General features: G+C 47.2%; 1 protein-coding gene across 3 annotated transcripts; it reads left to right on the plus strand.

The window, feature by feature from the left end:
* Positions 1-863: 863 nt before the first annotated feature.
* On the plus strand, positions 864-14,305 carry Ube2d4 (ubiquitin conjugating enzyme E2 D4). 3 transcript variants are annotated; one of them, XM_075944226.1, is made up of 7 exons: positions 864-990; positions 4,617-4,680; positions 8,016-8,047; positions 8,132-8,209; positions 9,314-9,419; positions 11,133-11,321; positions 13,514-14,305. In XM_075944226.1, exons 1-7 carry the CDS (start codon positions 967-969, stop codon positions 13,525-13,527), a joined length of 507 nt encoding a protein of 168 aa, XP_075800341.1. In that variant the 5' UTR covers positions 864-966; the 3' UTR covers positions 13,528-14,305. The 3 variants fall into 3 exon arrangements, with proteins under 3 accessions (XP_075800341.1, XP_075800342.1, XP_075800343.1); XM_075944227.1 differs by having other exon boundaries at positions 11,133-11,226; XM_075944228.1 differs by lacking the exon at positions 8,016-8,047 and having other exon boundaries at positions 921-990.
* The last annotated feature ends 3,043 nt before the right edge of the window (positions 14,306-17,348 follow it).

Below are 17,348 nucleotides of genomic sequence, written 5' to 3' on the forward strand. Positions count from 1 at the left end.
CTGCCTAGGTACATGTTATTTATAGACACAGTAACAACCTTTCTGAGTCTTTACTGGAGGAGATACGTTGATACAGTGTATTTTATTGTATCCTACTTTAGTTTTAAGATGTTGGCTACAATCTAGCACGCCGATTTTGTGACATATTGATTAGTTTGTAACTACTCGGTCTTAAGACACTCCGATGTCTTGGGGAAGCAGACAGAGGTTAGCTTGCGGTGTGTTCTTTCAGACTGAGTCTCAACCTCGGCAGCGCATCAAAACTTCCTAAGTACTATTGAAAATGCAGCTCTCCGGATATGTGGATGTATTTGTACTCAGCACCTACGCGTATTCAGAAAAATCTGCAACACTTCTGACCAGCAAGCATACAAAAGCAAATGAATACTTACAGAGCTGAGAACCACTAAGCTCAGGAGCTTTTGGGTTTTGGGGGGGGGGGGGTTGTTGTTTTTGTTTTGTTTTGTTTTTTGTTGTTGTTGTTGTTTTTTGGATTTTTCGAGACAGGGTTTCTCCATAGCTTTTGGTTCCTGTCCTGGAACTAGCTCTTGTAGACCAGGCTGGCCTCGAACTCACAGAGATCCGCCTGCCTTTGCCTCCCGAGTGCTGGGATTAAAGGCGTGCGCCACCACCGCCCGGCTAAACTCAGGAGTTTTGTGACAGCCTGGGGAGGAGCCCAGGCGGGGGCAGAGAGCATTGCGTGTGGCACCTGCGGTGTCAGGCACGTCCCGGTGCCTAGGCCCTCGTCTAGCAGAAACCAGCGCCACAGGGCCCGGGGACGGCGACCGACTAACCGACCTTGCCGGACCTGGTTCTCAGGCGCGGGCCCGCGGCGCGAACGACAACCGCCCCACAGTGCCCCGCGGCGCGCACGCGCAGACCTCCGCTCCCGGCGTGGAACTCTGCGGCCCAGCCGGCCGCCTCAGGCAAGCCCCGCGGGGCCGGCCGGGCCCGAGCAGCGGGAGCATGGCGCTGAAACGGATCCAGAAGGTAAGAGTGGCGGAAACGAGGTCCTCCCGCTGTTCCGCTCCGCGGGCTGCCGCAACGACGACAAGCCCGCGGCGATGCACGCAGACACCTGCCCCGTGCGAAGCGGAGCCACCGCCGGCGGCGCGGATTTAGGAGCCGGGTGCGCGTGCAGAGCGGGCGGCGCGCGGGGGCGGGGTCACGCTACCGTGTCACGTGCGCGCGCAGCTGCGGGCTGGCGCTTATGCCTAACAAGGTAACTAGTGAGGAGGAGTCTCTCGTCCTGTAGGTTACAGTCTTCTGTTAATCCGTTCTCCTAGAGTTTGGGAAGTGCATCGCAGAAAAAGTAAAGCCCAGTTCTGTTCCCCCTCACTACCTGTTACCATGTGTAAACATTTTAGCATATCTGCTTTTCGTTCTTTTCCTGATCCTGGAAAAAAATTTTTTGCCGCAATTCTGATTTGTTCTGATTTGGTTTGTTTTTGTTTTGTTTTTGTTTTTGTTTTTTTTTTTGTGACAAGGTCTCTGTGCAGTCCTAACTGACCTGGTCGACCAGGCCAATCTTTTTTTCGAGACAGGGTTTCTCCGTAGCTTTTGGTTCCTGTCCTGGAACTAGCTCTTGTAGACCAGGCTGGCCTCGAACTCACAGAGATCTGCCTGCCTCTGTGCTGGGATTAAAGGCATGCGCCACCACCGCCCGGCTAAACTCAGAGCGAGTTCCAGGACAGGTAGAGCTATTACACAGAGAAACCCTGTCTTGAAAACAAACAAACAAACAAACAAACAACCCTCAAACTTTAAAAGTTCAGTCTCAGACTGGAAAGATGGCATAACAGTTAAGAGCACTTGTTATTTTTTTTTAAAGATGTATTTATTATGTATACAGCGTTCTGTCTACATGTATGCCTGCAGGCCAGAAGAGGGCGCCATATCTCATGATGGATGGTTGTGAGCCACCATGTGCTCTCTGGAAATTGAACTCAGGACCTCTCGAAGAGTGGCCTGTGCTCTTAACTTCTGAACCATCTCTGCAGCCCCAGATGCTCTCTTCTGACCTTCATGGTCACCAGACACATATATACATAGAGGCAAAACATTTACACATAAAATGTAATGGGAAAAAAACTAATTTTAAAAAGTTTTTAAAATTCATTCTCTAAAATATCCAAAGTCAAAGCCACATGGTGGGATATGCCTTTAATACCAGTTCTCAGGAGACAGAGACAGGAGAATCCCTGATTCAAAGCCAGCTTGATCTAAAGAAGGAGTTCTAGGACAGCTAGGGCTATACAGGGAAATTTTGTGCCTAAAACCAAAATAAATACCTAAAGTCTCTTAACTGTAAGTTCTATAAAATCAAATGTTACAAACATTCTATTCCAAAGGGAAGAACCAGGGCACAGTTACAATCAAATCGAAACAAAACCCAAATCCTCTCAGAGGTGTAAATAGCTCAGTGTGTGACCTCTGGGACTCGTGGTCTTAAAAGCTCCAAAGGGCTTGGGCAGCTTCGCTCACCTGGCTCTGCCCTCCATAACACACATGGTTAGTCTCATAGGCTGACGCCAGGAGAAGGGAGATGGAAAAGAGGAAGACAAAACCATGCCTTTGAGTTAGGCTTGGAGCTCAGCTAGCAAGCAGCTGCATGGCAGACAAGAAGTCTTATGGGGTAGGGTATGGAGCTTCAGAGAAAGAGCGAGGATACCCAGAGTGTTAGGAGAGCGTGACCAGACTTAGGCCAGTATAGGGACTGTTTATTACCACTTTAGCTTGGCTTTAGGTTAATCCTCCTTCCTGAACTGTGGTCCGAGCCATGTGATTGATCACCCAACTGGATTAACTATTAGGTTTTGGGTACCTTGTAATATTAGGTCTCCATCCAAACCCAAAGTTGATTCCACTATCTGTATCAGGAGATAGCTTTCTTTTAATGGACCTCCAATGCCACTATTAACACTCAATGCCTTTGAAGAAGTAATTCTAAAATCATTTAAGGGATGAGCTAAGTAAGATTGGGGAATAAATAAAACCTATTCCTATCATGAAAATCCAGAGATACAGTTCCATAGCTGTTCACTGGAAGGGATTAATGTCTGGACTAGAGTGTCCAAGTTAGGGAAGATTACTGGTGTTCTTAGCCAAGGAATCAAGGCCATTCCTACAACTGCTGCTTTTGGCATCCCTGCCCCTAAACTGTCTAGCCCATCTCTAGCTTCTTGCCTCACCATTCCCCCCTCCTGAAGAACTAACCCAGACTCTCATTAGGGAATTAGGATGACAGTCTATCTGACTTCTTTGTGTTGATTGGGGTCATCAAGTGTGTCAGTTGGGTTACCAGTGGGTCTATCTAAAGGACCCTGAAAATACACTAATAGTTCCATTTGTAACAGTCAGATGTAGTGAGGAAAAGAAGTTCTTGAAAGTACCTGGAAAGAAACTTCAGGGAAACGTGAAACTGGATCCCTTTGAGCAGAGAAAATTATTCCATTCCCCAAGATCAGGCATGAGCTATAATAAAATCTTAGGACTATAGGCTCTAGACAGACATCCAAGAAGACAGAACAGAGGTCATTTTAAAATGTCCAAAGTCTATTAGAATCCCTTGATAGGCTCACAAGAACATGCTTCATTGGGCTCCTCCTCGGCTGTTCTTCTTTCTGGTCTCTAAGGCTTGACTCCCCAGTGATAATACCAGGATGTACTTTTAGGCAGTGTGATAGCTGTCAGGCTGGTCAGGCTCACAGTGTGAAGTCCCTCTCAGATGGTGTATTAGCTGGGGTTTTCTAGAGGAACAGAACTGATAGAATGAGAAAATATATATGGAACTTGGTAGCGTGGCTTACAGGCTGTGGTCTGGCTAGTCCAACAGTGACTGTCTCTCTGTGGAAAAGTGAAGAATTTGGTGGTTGTTTTGAACACCAGGCTGGCCATCTCAGCTGGTCTTCAGTCTCTTGGAATCCCAAAGAAGTAGGTTTTACCACCAGCAAAGAGTTGCAGGATAGGTGAGCTTGCCAGCAAGAGAGCTAGCAAGCAAACAGCAAAAGCCTCCTTCTCCTATGTCCTTTTCTGTGGGCAGACAGTGTGGCCCAGGTTAGCATGGGTCCTCCCACCTCACATCATCCAGTCAAGAAAATCTCTCATAGGTGTGCCCAGATGCTTGCATTTTGATTGTTTCCAGATCTAGTCAAGTTGACCACCAAGATTAGCCATCCCACAAGGTGTCGCATTTTGATGTTCCTTTGGTTCCTAGATACAAACTACTACTCACCTTGAACCCTGTTTATTTTTATTTTGTTCATATGTCTGTGTTTCTTTGTGTATGTCTATGTCACATATGTAAAGATGTTCTTGGAGGCCAGAAGAGGATGTTGGATCCCCTCGAGCTGGAGTTAGGGTAGTTATAAGTTTCTTGAAGAGGGTGCTGGGATGAGAACTCAGGTCTTCCAGAAGAGCAGCAAGTGCTCTTATCTGCTGAGCCATCTCTGTAGACTGTCACCATGAACTTTGGCCATTTGTATCCTCCTCTGAGAGTAGCCTCCTGCCTGACCTTCTTTCCCACCCTCTCCGAAGGCCTCTGCCTTCTGCTGGACGGCAGTGATAGAGGCAGCTCCCTAGGCCTATAGCAACCTAACTCCTGTCTTGTATCCTAGGAACTGACTGACTTACAGAGGGATCCGCCTGCTCAGTGTTCTGCAGGACCTGTAGGTGATGACTGTGAGTATTTTTCCAAAAGATTCCAGAAGGCTTGTAACCAAAACCTTCAATGTTATCAGGGCCAGACCTCATTCCCACTCTCCTTAGTTGAACAGTTCTTAAGAAATCTAATTGTTTTCTTTCACATGCTTATAAACTGCTTTGTGTTAGTTTGTTCTGAGACAGCTGAGGTTGACCTGGAGTATGTAATTATAGCTCACCATAGCCTAAACTCTTAATTTTCCTGTCTTATCTCCCAGATTTCTGGAATCATGTTCCACCTTGCCCAGTGTGGATTGCTTTTCTTTTCATTCATTCCTTTTGTTTGTTTGTTGTTTTTGAAGCTCAAGAACATTTTCCATTGTATTATAATTTGGGAACAATAACAACAGGACAGGCAAACTGTAAATTTTAGCAATTGCCAGGAGGAAAGAGATGGAGAAGAGAAATAGTTACCTATTAAGTTAGAGTCCGTGAAAGGTGTGTTGCGCAATGGAGCTCAGCCTCTATGAAGCTGGGGACTGGATTCTTCAGAGACCTAGTGAAAAAGTCCAGAAAAGAGGCAGCTCGAGCATGCTTAGGATTAATTTTGGCTAGTATCCAAAAAAGAAAAAAAATAGAAAGGGAAGAATGGGAAAGTTCCAGAATTCAGTAAAGTGGGCAGACTAAAACAGTGAAGATCTGCAAGCTCCTGCCTGAAGTACTTTTTCAGTGGGGATCCTGAGCTCACCTCAGGGTGACTGGTCAGGTTACATTCCAGATGGAGCCTGAACTGTTGGAAATCATTCTCTACTGAGTCAGAGGGAAGGCAGGTTGTCCCAGATCAGACATGGGATACTTTGCAAATGGTACACAGCTAGCTGAAGAGGACTGGACCTGTGAGCGCGCTGGCGGAGGACTGACAGGGCGTGGCCGCTGCTGTGTGCCTCGGCCAAGAGAAGACAGTATGAGGAGCTCTTCTCCGGCCTCTGCGCTTCTCCACAGGAGACTGGAGAAGCAGCTCTAGCCAGACCTCTGCCACCTCACACAGGCTGGTTGTGGGCTGTTGGGTCTCTGGACAGTCCTCTGCACTGTACAAGGACGGCACAGTGACAGAACTGTGTGAGGAAGGGTGGATTCTTGAAGAGCGGGGTCTAATCCAATGGAACAGCCCACGGCAGCTAATCTGGCCTGAATCACTGTAGGAACAAACCTTGGCCTTGCCTGTGAGGAATCCAGATTAGCTTAGGTGAGGAGATCCACACTAAATGTGGGTGGCACCATTCCACGGGGAGTCCCAGAATAGATCAGAAGAAAGCTAGCTAAGCATCAGCATCCTTTCTGTGCTTCCTGACTGTAGAGGCTGTGGTCGGCTTCTGGAGCTCCTACTGCCCTGCTTTCTCTGCCATGCTGGACTGTACCCCAGAACTGTGAACTAGAGTAAACCCCTCCCTCCCTCCTTAGGTTGCTTTGGTCAGGTATTCCATTGTAGCAATAAGGACAGTAGCTAATACAGCCCCAATGCCTATCGGGTGTTTGGATAGATAAAGTGTGAACCCAGTTTGATTTCTAGCACTCACATGAGAGCTCACAACCATCCTTAACTCCAAGTCCAGCCCTATTCTGGACTCTGCAGGCACCATGCACACACATGGTACTTATACATACTTGCAGGCAAAACATTCATGCAGAAAATAAAAGTAAAGCTTACAAAAAGAATATTAATGCATATAATGCCACTGGATTATACATTTAAAAGTTGAATAAATGGCTAGGCATAGTGACTCAGCAGGTAAAGGTGTTTGCTGATAACGTCTGAGTCAACTCCCCAGAACTCACAGATGAAAGGAAGGAAGGGACTCCTCCATTCATCTTCTGACCTCTGTGTGTGTGCTATGGCACCACACACACACCATAATCATTTAAAACTGCTTTAAAGGAGTGATGTTTCCATTAGCTCAGGCAACTGTAAGTAAGCATTTAAAACTGCTTTAAAGGAGTGATGTTTCCATTAGCTCAGGCAACTGTAAGTAAGCATTTGATTGAAATACTGAGGAAGATCTGTGAGCTGCTTGGCTGCCTTTCTGCAGCCAAGGGGTTTCGGAAGCTTCTCCTTAGTCCTTGTGTTCTAGACAGTGTTGTCTCTGTCCTGCTGGCACGGACTGAGCTGATAGAGTATTTGAACAGGTGAAGGAAAACCAGGACAAGCCCAGGCCTTAACCCTGGCCCTATTTTCATACCTGTCATGAATTTATATGAGATGAATCCTCTTGAGATAAAGACCTCTAAAAACTCAGAAGGCCACCCCTGAATGAAAAGACGGCTTCCGGCTTCAGCAGAGGCTCTGGAGTCCATTGTCCTGAGGGACTCTGGAACCTTGGATGTGGCTATTTGGAGCCTTCAAAGGAGCTGCTCTGGACACAGGCAGAGCAGGGAAGACAGCCCAAGATGCTGGAGAGAACAGAAGGTTTGATAAGAAAGTCTGGTTGCCGAAGGGCAGGAACTTGAGAAGAACAGGAAAGCTTCATCTTGATTAGTCATCAAGTCCTCGGAACACTGCCTGGGTCACGGAGTGAGATGATGTGTGTGACCAAGGGGCCCCACAGCCTGAAAGAGACTCTCTGAAAAGAGCTTCAAAATGAATCAAGGGGAAAACTGGGGAGCAGAAAAGCCTTATCAGCAGCAACATACAGAGTGGCAGACGACTAGCTGAGGCATAATTCTGTGCAGAGAGAGCACTAAGCTGTAGTAAATGAGTCATGGGCTGGAGAAAGGGCTCAGTGGGTAAGAGCACTGGCTGCCCTTCAGAGAGCCTGATTTCAGTTCCCAGCCCATATGCATCCACAACTCTCTTCAGCTGTGGTTCCAGGGAACCCAACACTGTTACAGCCTTCTCAGTACCAGGCACATGTGTGGTACACATACATACATGCAGGCAAAATACCCACACACATCAAATAAAAATAAATCTTGAAAAAAGAAAAGAATTATTCTTAACCAAAAAAGATGTGTGAGCTATTAAAACTCGGTCTCTGAGAGCTGCTCATCAGCCGTGTCATGGCGAGGTCTGCTAACGGCTCGCACTGCCGCGCTGGTAAGCGCTCCTGATGGCCATAACTGTGTCTAGGAAATCAGTTTGCATCTGTGTCACTTTGGTACCTTGAACCCTGGCGACAGTAACTCCCGGGGATCCCTGGGAGTCCTTGTGAGTCTTGGAGCTTGAGGGTGCTTTTCAAAGTCCCAAACTTGTAGTCAGTGTCAGAAATGAAGCGGTTCTGTGTGGGCCTTGTGCCCTGAGCTTGGTGGCACCTTCTCAGTAGATCACACCCCCTGGGCTGAGGAGTCCCTTACATGGCCATCTCTCTTTTGTGTTGTAGTGTTCCACTGGCAGGCGAGCATCATGGGCCCGGTAGGTAAAGCTGCATGCACAACTCCAGCTTGTTCTACGTCAGTTTCCTGCAGGCACTGATTGTTTCCTGTCTCCTCCTTCCAGAATGACAGTCCTTACCAAGGAGGTGTTTTTTTCCTGACCATCCACTTCCCTACAGATTATCCTTTCAAGCCCCCAAAGGTGAGGCTGCCCACAACTCCCGTAACGTTTTGATGAAAGGACAGCTCACGATGACACTGTGTCACAAGTAGAGCTCTGTGTGTGCCTTCTCCCGATGCTCTGCTGTTCCAAACGATGGCTATGACCTGCTGGGACATTAAACTGCAGATATTCATGATTAGTCCTTGTCTTATGGTCTCTCCTGCTGTGATAAAACATCATGGCCAATCACCTCGGAGAAGAAAGGGTTTATTTCATCTTATGACTCTTAGGTCACACACTCCATCACTAAGAGAAGACACTCAAGCAGGAACCTGGAGACAGGGCCATGTGTAGAGACTGTGGAGGAATGCTGCTTACTGCCTGGCTTCTCATGGTTTACTCAGCTTATTTTTTTATACAGCCCAGGGCCACCTGCCCAGGGGTGGCATCACCCACAGTGAGCTGAGTCTTCCCATACCAATCATTGATCAAGAAAATGCCCTACAGCTGGGTAGTGGTGGCACTCACCTTTAATCCCAGCACTCAGGAACCAAGGCAGGGGGAGGGGGTGTCTGAGTTCAAGGCCAGCATGATTTACAGAGTGAGTTCCAGGACATCCAGAGCTACATAGTAACACCCTTTTTTTTCTTTTCTTTTTCTTTTTTTTTTTTTTTTTTTTTTTTGTTTTCTCGAGACAGGGTTTCTCTGTAGCTTTGGAGCCTGTCCTGGAACTCACTCTGTAGACCAGGCTGGCCTCAGACTCACAGAGATCCACCTGCCTCTGCCTCCTGAGTGCTGGGATTAATAGCATGCACCACCACTGCCCGGCTATGGCTGTTTCTTATGGTGACCGGTTGCTCATCATAAACATAATTAAAGTTGGTTTTTGCGTAGATATTTGGGCTTTGGGTTCTTTCTACCACCTTGCTTGTTATTCTTCACAGCACAGTGCATAGGGAAGTTGGCATCAGTTCCCCATGTTCAAAATGAGAATCCAGCAAGAAATGGGTTGGAGTACTTCTCTTGGAGTGGCCTGCCTTTTCCCCCTTAGGAGCTGGGATGGGTGCACTGCCGAAAGCTCTTCACTTGGATTCTTTTCCAGATCTCCTTTGGCTTATCTGACTTGGTGTCTTATTTTTACAGGTTGCTTTCACTACCAAAATCTATCACCCTAATATAAACAGCAGTGGCAGCATCTGCCTGGACATCCTGAGGTCACAGTGGTCCCCAGCATTGACTGTGTCCAAAGGTAGAGACACTGACATGGACTCAGCATGCCTGCCTGTCTCGTACTTTTACCCCTTTGCTGACTAGTGTACATGGAAACGCATGAAGGACAGACGACTTCCCCAGATCACAGAGCCCTGCCCAGTTCTGTGCCACCTCATTCTCCACCCTGTAAGGAGATGGCATGTAAAACACCGTACCTGTGCCCTAGTGGTTCTCAGCAGTCAGTTGCTGTGTGATGCTCAAAACAGCCAAGCGGGTACAAGAAGACAACTCTACTTGCATTTTTCACCCAAAAGTCAAAAGACAAATATTAAACTTTTCCTTCATTCATTCGTCCAAGGAGGACCAACACAGACTGTGAGTCATCTCTGAAAGGACAGATACAGGACCTGATCTCAAGAGTCTGTGAAGAAATTTTCCTTTCCCAAAACAAGTGATAATGAGCATGTTGTGAATGAGATTAAGAATTCAGTTTAGCTGGGCATGGTGGCATATACTTCTAATCCCAGCACTTGGGAGGCAGAGGCAAGCAGATCCCTGTGAGTTCAAGGCCAGCCTGTCCTACAGGACAGCTAGGACTACACAGTGAAATCCTCTCTCAAAAAACAACAACAAAAAAAAATCCAATCTAAACCATGCTACAGAACTATAGGTACTCCTGAACTAAGATTGGGAATGGGTAGGTGGTACAACAAGCCACCTACTCCCACCCCCAGATGAGTGGGACATAGGCAAAGCAAATGGCTGAGCTTTGGACATTGGGAGAGGCTCCAAACTGCGTGGGACAACTGGCAGGACAGGCTTTAGATGCTAGAAAAGGCCTGCAGAGATGGATATAGTAAATTCAGGACAGAGCCACTACCTCTGTGCTGTGCAGGGTCACAGTGGACTCTGTCACTGACACATCTAGGAAACAGGCCAACATTCTGCCAAAATGGCTCTTCTCTGGGTTGTTCCTCAGGTAGACAGCCTTATCCCACTGTCCAGGAAAGTCAGGGGCCGCCATCAGAGTCAGAAAAGAAGGGGAAAAGGAGAACAGCAGCAAGGGGCTCTTACAAAGGGCAGGCAGCCTGAGTGATGTGGAGGGAGCTTACAGCCCTCAAGTGGCAGACTTTTAGAACATAAGAAGAATTGAATCTCTTCACTAAAGGGGACCCTCTCTTCCCATCAGTAGGAAACTGTTGTCAGGACTTTGGACAGTTTGTTTTGAGTCATGGTAGATTTAGGGCAAAGCACAAATACAGCTCTCAAAGTTTTATCTGCTCCTTAGCAGGCCCTGGTAAATAACTTCTTTGCGCAAGGCCCTTGACAGGAGAGTGCAGTAGGAAGGTGCATTGGCTTTGCAGTCCTGGTTCAGAGTCTCAGTCGAGCTTCAAGATTCTGAATCCCTGTCTTCCTACCACTAAACAAAGACGTCTGGAGCACTGTCCGTGTGTGGGATGGGCACAGATGAGGGTTTTGGGAGAGTGAGAACTAAGACCTCAGGGGCTTCTGTGAAGTAGGGAGGTAAAGTCTCGGACCACAGCAGAGGTGGTGTCCTAGAACAGTGTGCTGGAACTACCCTGTGATGTGCAGCATGCTGCTATTTTAACAGCAAATATCACGAGTTGAACAGAATCATCAAACTGGAGCGCTGCGGGAAACAGGAAGTGCAGTTCAGGAGGTTCACTGGACCCACCCGTGATCCACAGGCCCACGGCCCCCGCTGACTGACGCTTTCTTTTCTTCCTAGTTCTCTTGTCCATCTGTTCTCTTCTCTGCGACCCCAACCCTGATGACCCACTGGTGCCAGAAATAGCCCACACCTACAAGGCCGACAGAGAGAAGTATGCATCCTCTTTGGGTTGGCTTTGTGTGCAACTGCCTCAGTTCCCACGGACATCTTCCTCCCGAGCCAAGCCCATGTATGCAGTGTATGCAGGTGTGCCCTGGGCTTAGCCTCCTGGCTCTTCCTAACACATCCTTTGGCTCAGAGGAGGGAGAAGGGATAAAAGCACTTTGCCCTTCCAGATAACTTATCAACTGTCATTGCTGAATCCTAAAATATTGTCAAGCCCTGACCTGAGGACAGCTAAGTCAGTGGTCAGTCAACAAAGGACCCAGAAGAATATGACAAGGAAATTCTGGATTAAATTACAAAGTTTATGACATAAAATAAGGGGGTTGTCTTCTTGGAAATCCCCAGAATGAGGCAGCACTGCCAAGGTTAGCTTGCTGTGAAGATTAGAAGTCCAGAGGGTGTGGCTGCACTTTAGCACGCCTGCCCTCGCTGCCAGCTGTTTCCACACCAGGGAGACCCAGGACTGTAGGGCTCCCCTCCTTGGCGAGGTACAGCCTTATGCTAGAGCACATGCAGTCTCTGAGCAGGGGCCAAGGGTGCCAGAGCCCAAGCAGCAACCTACTGACGGCACAGCCCACTGTGTGGCGCTAGATCCAGACCTTTTTCTTCATTTAGATTTTATTTATATGTGTGTGGGTGTTTTGCCTATGTGCATGTCTGCACCATGTGCATATGTGGTGCCAGCAGAGGCAAGAAGAGGACATTGACTCCCTTGGGACTGGAGTTACACAGGGTTGTGAGCTGCCATGGGGTACTGAGAATTGAACTTGGGTCCTCTAGAAAGAGCAGCCAGTGCTCTTTGTTGTTGTTTGTTTGTTTGTTTGTCTGGTTTGGGTTTATTTTTTTGGGAGAGGGTTTCAATTCCCAGCACCCACATGGCAGCTCACAACTGTCTGTAACTCCAGTTCCAGAGGATCTGGCATCCTCACACGAGACATGCAGGCAAAACATCAACACGCATGAAATAAACTAACTTTTAAAAGATAGCAAAAAAGAAAAAAAACTGGGCAGTGGTGGTGCACGCCTTTAACCTAAGCACTAGGGAGGCAGAGGCAGGTGGATCTGAGTTTAAGGCTAGCCTGGTCTACAGAGTGAGTTCAGTACAGTCAGGGCTACATAGAGAAACCTTGTCTCAAAAATAATAATAATAAAAACAAAAACAAAAAAGCCCCAAAAGATTATTAAGTCTTTTTAGTTCATCAGTTACTTTTGTCTGAAGAGATTAGGATAAAAAAGGATTTTTTTCAAGCCTTTTTTCTTGAGGCATTCATTCATTCTTTCATTCATTTTTTTTTTAAGTAGGGTTTCTTTGTGTAACAGCCCTAGCTGTTACAGGAACTAACTCTGTAGACCAGGTCTCTAACTCACAGAGATCCACCTGCCTCTGCCTCCCAAGTGCTGGGATTAAAGGTGCATGCCACCACTGCCCAGCTTCTTGAGGCTTTTATAAATCTGATTTCCTTAGTGAAGTTTCCCAGTATCAAATTCAATGAATTTGAATTGACTGGATTTTAAAGTTTTTGCTTGTTTGTTTTGGTGATGTTGATACAGGATCTCACTGAGTAACCCTGTCTGGCCTTGATCACAGAAATCCACCTTCCTCTGCCTCTTGAGTGCGAGGATAGTAGTGCACCACCGTGCCCAGCTTAAACTGTATTTATTTTAATGTTTGGTGTGAGCTGCTTTCTCATTTCTAGTTTACTATTGTATGTATGGCATCAGTTCTCATTGCAGTACGAAGCTAAGTGCAGATACCTACAGAGCCCCGACTAGGTACCAGGTGTGGCTTGGGAGCTTTACACAGGGCCGTCCAGGTCTCCCTGCGACCCCACAAAGCAGAAGATGTTTTATGTTTCAAGGTAAACAGTCAAGGGATGTGATAAGCCATTCACAGAGAGGTGACCCAGCTACAAAAGGTCACGTGGATTCAGACTATGCCAGCATTCTGGAGTTTGTGTGCCAGGCAGCCTGGAATATTCCAAGCTGAACTCCTTCCACATCTTTCATTCATAATGAAGGGCATGGGAGAGAAAAGATTAGGTTTGCATTATTGCAAACCACCACAGGTAGTTATGGAGGAGCAACAGGAAACACCACGCTAATGGGTTACACCCATAACCAAAGTCCTGTTCCAGAGAAAGCCTTTATTTCGCTCATCCATCAGTCCCAGATGCCTGACAAGTGGCAGCTTTACCCCCTCATGTGCTCTACTCCACATTGAAAGGATTAACATTTCAAGTGAGGGTGTTGCTCCATCTGATTTTGTCTTCCAGATACAACAGACTAGCAAGAGAATGGACACAGAAATATGCTATGTAAGTGCCTCGAAGACTCCATGGGAGACACTGTCCAAGAGAAGCTTGCCAGGCAGAGTGGCCTTTCTGTGAAGCTCTGAGCTATTGGCTGAGGCACTCACAGAACATCCTCCGTTCATACGCGAGTTGGCCACTCGCTTCCTCTGGCTGCAGCATGTTGGTGGTGCCACTTTCAGCCATTGTGGCCTTGACAGTATCACACCTTTGATGCCAAATCAGCAACCATCCTTATGATCTACAGTCTTCCCGGTTACTGCCTGTCTCTGGGGAATCAAGCCATGCATGCCTCCCCTATTTGTCCTCAAATGGTGCCACCCAGTCTGTTCCCTAACCACATGGCCTTTGCCTTTAGAACACAGTGCTATCCTGAGGGCCCAGGGCAGAGTGGGCTTTCTTCACACTCTGTCTGCCACAGAGCCATGTCCTCAGGAGCTCCTGGGAACTGGAAGAGCAATCCGTGAGAGTGCTTCTGCTGTCTTCCACCTCCGCCCTCTGTAGTGCTGTATGCTGCATTCCTCTCCTCACACCACAGCAAGTGGGAAACATCAGGATGTATAAAGCACGTAACACCCCAGAAGGAGGATGACATCAGACAGAGAGGTGGGGTTAAGCTTTTGTATGTGGTGAGGCTTTCCCCACTCTTCTCCCACTAGGAACTTAACAAGAAGTTCAAGCATAAGACATTCACAGACTGGCACACGTGGAAGGAGAGGAACTTCAAATACAAATAAAAATGAAATTCCTTCAGAACTATGACAATTGGCATTTTTTTCTACTTTCAGACAGAATTAGCAGGTTCTCCAGAGATTTGAATAGGCCTTAAGTGCTTGGCTTCCTCTGGGGGCTTTCTGATGGAGTAAGGTTTGCTCTTAAGAGTACAGGGCTCTAGCCGGGCGGTGGTGGCGCACGCCTTTAATCCCAGCACTCGGGAGGCAGAGGCAGGCGGATCTCTGTGAGTTCGAGGCCAGCCTGGTCTACAAGAGCTAGTTCCAGGAAAGAAACCAAAAGCTACAGAGAAACCCTGTCTCGAAAATCAAAAAGAGAGAGAGAGAGAGAGAGAGGGAGAGAGAGAGAACAAGGCTCTGAGATTAGTTACCTAGGAAAAAGCAAGAGCGAGCACATTCGTGTGTGTGAAATGTGTTTTTGAAGACAGTCTTGCTACATAGCTCAAGCTGGCCTTGAATTCTGGTTCCTCCTGTCTCCGTCTTCTGAAAGTTGGGCTTACTAGCATATGCTACCACATCTGGCTAGGAAAGAAACTTCTAGAAAGGACTACAAAGAGAAGAGATCTAAGGAGTTTCTTTAGAGGGCTCTTTTTCTTTTTTTACTAGAAATCATTCGCCCTGGTCTAAGCACTGCGAGATAACAGGTATATCCAGGACACCTAGCCTTAACTTAGTCTTCTGAATTGGTTATAAAGCTGGTCTATTCCTAGACAGTAATGGTTGGTGAATCAGAACAGGGAGAGATGAGAAAAACTATGCCATCCCAAACCAGGTGAGGCCTATGAGGGCAAGGAGGAAGAAGTCTGCTGACCTAACACTTGAGGATCAGCCAAGGGAGATTGATTTGCTCTGAAAACAAGTAACCAGGCATGGCTGTGCACACCTGTAATCCCAGCATGCAGGAGAAGTGGAGGAAAGAGGTTCAAGGCCAGCCTCAGCCATATAAGACTACCTAAAAAGAAGCTAGCCAATGCCAGTGAGTACGATTCTGAGCTCATTCATACCACTTTGTAGTCACCAGCCTTTGGGGCGTTGGGCTTTCTTGCTTCTCACCTTCTCACCCTGCTGGGTATTACTCTTTAAGTTTCTGTTTCTTAAATGTTAGGGGAAAGAATGTTCTTACTGAAGTGTTCTGCAAGGCTGCTACCACATCTTCTCTCCCAAGCTGTAACACCATGTGCACTTCAGCTCAGCAGAACACAGCACTTTGTAGATGATAACTCAGCCAGCAAAGGGACATAGTTTCCTATCAGAGGCAGGCAGACAGGAAAGTCCTGGCACAACATGGTGTTAAGGCTATGAGCATCTAAATGTTAGTCTTTCAAGTTTAGTAGTTTATAACTCCAAGCAAACATCCATTATTCTAGATCTAGAGTATCCCCCAAGTGAGTCCTCTCTGCTGGAGAACAAGTAGAAAAAGTAAAACGAGCCCTTTGATGTTCCCAGTGCAAATTACTAATTTTTGGAACCCTAAAACGAGCTTCATACGACTTGGGCAGACTTGTGCTCAGGCAGCCTTGTGTTTGGGCAGTCTTGTGTTTGGGCAGCCTTGGGCAGTCTCGTGTTTGGGCAGTCTTGTGCAGTCTTGTGTTTGGGCAGTCTTGTGCTCGGGCAGTCTTGTGTTTGGGCAGTCTTGTGCTCAGGCAGTCTTGTGCTCGGGCAGTCTTGTGTTTGGGCAGTCTTGTGTTTGGGGAGACTTGTGCTCAGGCAGCCTTGTGTTTGGGCAGCCTTGTGTTTGGGCAGCCTTGTGTTTGGGCAGCCTTGTGCTCGGGCAGCCTTGTGTTTGGGCAGCCTTGTGTTTGGGCAGTCTCGTGTTAGGGCAGTCTTGTGTTTGGGCAGTCTTGTGTTTGGGCAGCCTTGTGTTTGGGAAGTCTCGTGTTTGGGCAGTCTTGTGTTTGGGCAGTCTTGTGTTTGGGCAGTCTTGCGCTCAATCCTTTGAATTCTCTGCCACTGAGAAGGGGGCCCACCTATTTGTCATGCTCCCAGTTCAACCTGTGGAATAGGCTCTTGGGTCAAAAGCCATATTTTGAAGATGAACCGTGGTGTGCTTGGTCCTGTGTCACCCACATCTACAGACGCTACTAAGTTCAGTCCTTGGTCAGTGACTGAACAGCAGATCTTGAAAGCCATCTGTGGAGTAATATGATCTCCCCCTCCCACCCCCAGTGGACCATAGAGATCAGAGAGATGCATAGTTTAAGTCAGTGGTTCTCAACCTGTGAGCAGAGACCCCTTTGGGGGTTGCATATCAGATATTTACATTACCATTCATGAGAGTAGCAAAATTACAGTTATGAAATAACATCAAAATAATTTCATGCTTAGGGTCACCACAACATGAGGAACTGTATTAACAGGTCGCAGCATTAGGAAGGCTGAGAACCACTGGTTTAAGTGATTCCTGAAAAACAAATGACAGTGGGAGCTAAGGGGCTGGCTCAGTGGGAAAGAGCACTTTTTCACAAGCTTGAAAACCTGAGCTCATGTCTGAACCTGCAAAAAAAAAAAAAAAAAAAAAAAAAGAACCTGCTTTAAAAGCTGAGTTTGGCTCTGTGTGTCTATAACTTCAGTACTATGGGGAGGCAGAAACAGGAGGATCCTAAGACTTGCTGGCCACCAACCTAGCTCCAGGCTCAGTAAGAGACCTGCCTCGAAGGAATAAGGTGAAGAATGAAAGAGCAGGACACTTGCCATTGCCCTCTGGCCTCTACAGACAACATAAGTATGCATATACCCCCACCCTTGTACATGTACCACACACACAACATATGTTACCTCTTTTGAAGATTTGGGTTTGCTAAACAGCGCTGAAGTTTCTTTTTAATACTTCTGTTTTTTGAGACAGGGTCTCACTTCTAGCCAATAAATCACTGAGTAGGCCAAACTGGCCTCAAAAATCATAGAGATCTACCTACCTCTGCCTCCCTCACACCCATTTTATTTTTATACCTTTGTGTGATGTGCACCATGTCCATGCATGGTGTCAGCAGAGACAAGAAGAGGGTAGCAGGGCAGCAAGCACACTAGAACTGGAGTTACAGGTTGTAAGCTGCCATATGGGTGCTGGG

This window comes from Microtus pennsylvanicus, chromosome 12 (assembly GCF_037038515.1).
Source record: "Microtus pennsylvanicus isolate mMicPen1 chromosome 12, mMicPen1.hap1, whole genome shotgun sequence".
Lineage (NCBI taxonomy): Eukaryota > Metazoa > Chordata > Mammalia > Rodentia > Cricetidae > Microtus > Microtus pennsylvanicus.

Coding starts and splice junctions, on each gene's coding strand:
- Ube2d4 (XM_075944226.1), top strand. CDS start 967: ATGGCGCTGAAACGGATCCAGAAG. Junction 8,048..8,131: donor AGGCGAGCATCATGGGCCCG/GTAGGTAAAGCT, acceptor TCCTCCTTCCAG/AATGACAGTCCTTACCAAGG. Junction 8,210..9,313: donor ATCCTTTCAAGCCCCCAAAG/GTGAGGCTGCCC, acceptor TTATTTTTACAG/GTTGCTTTCACTACCAAAAT.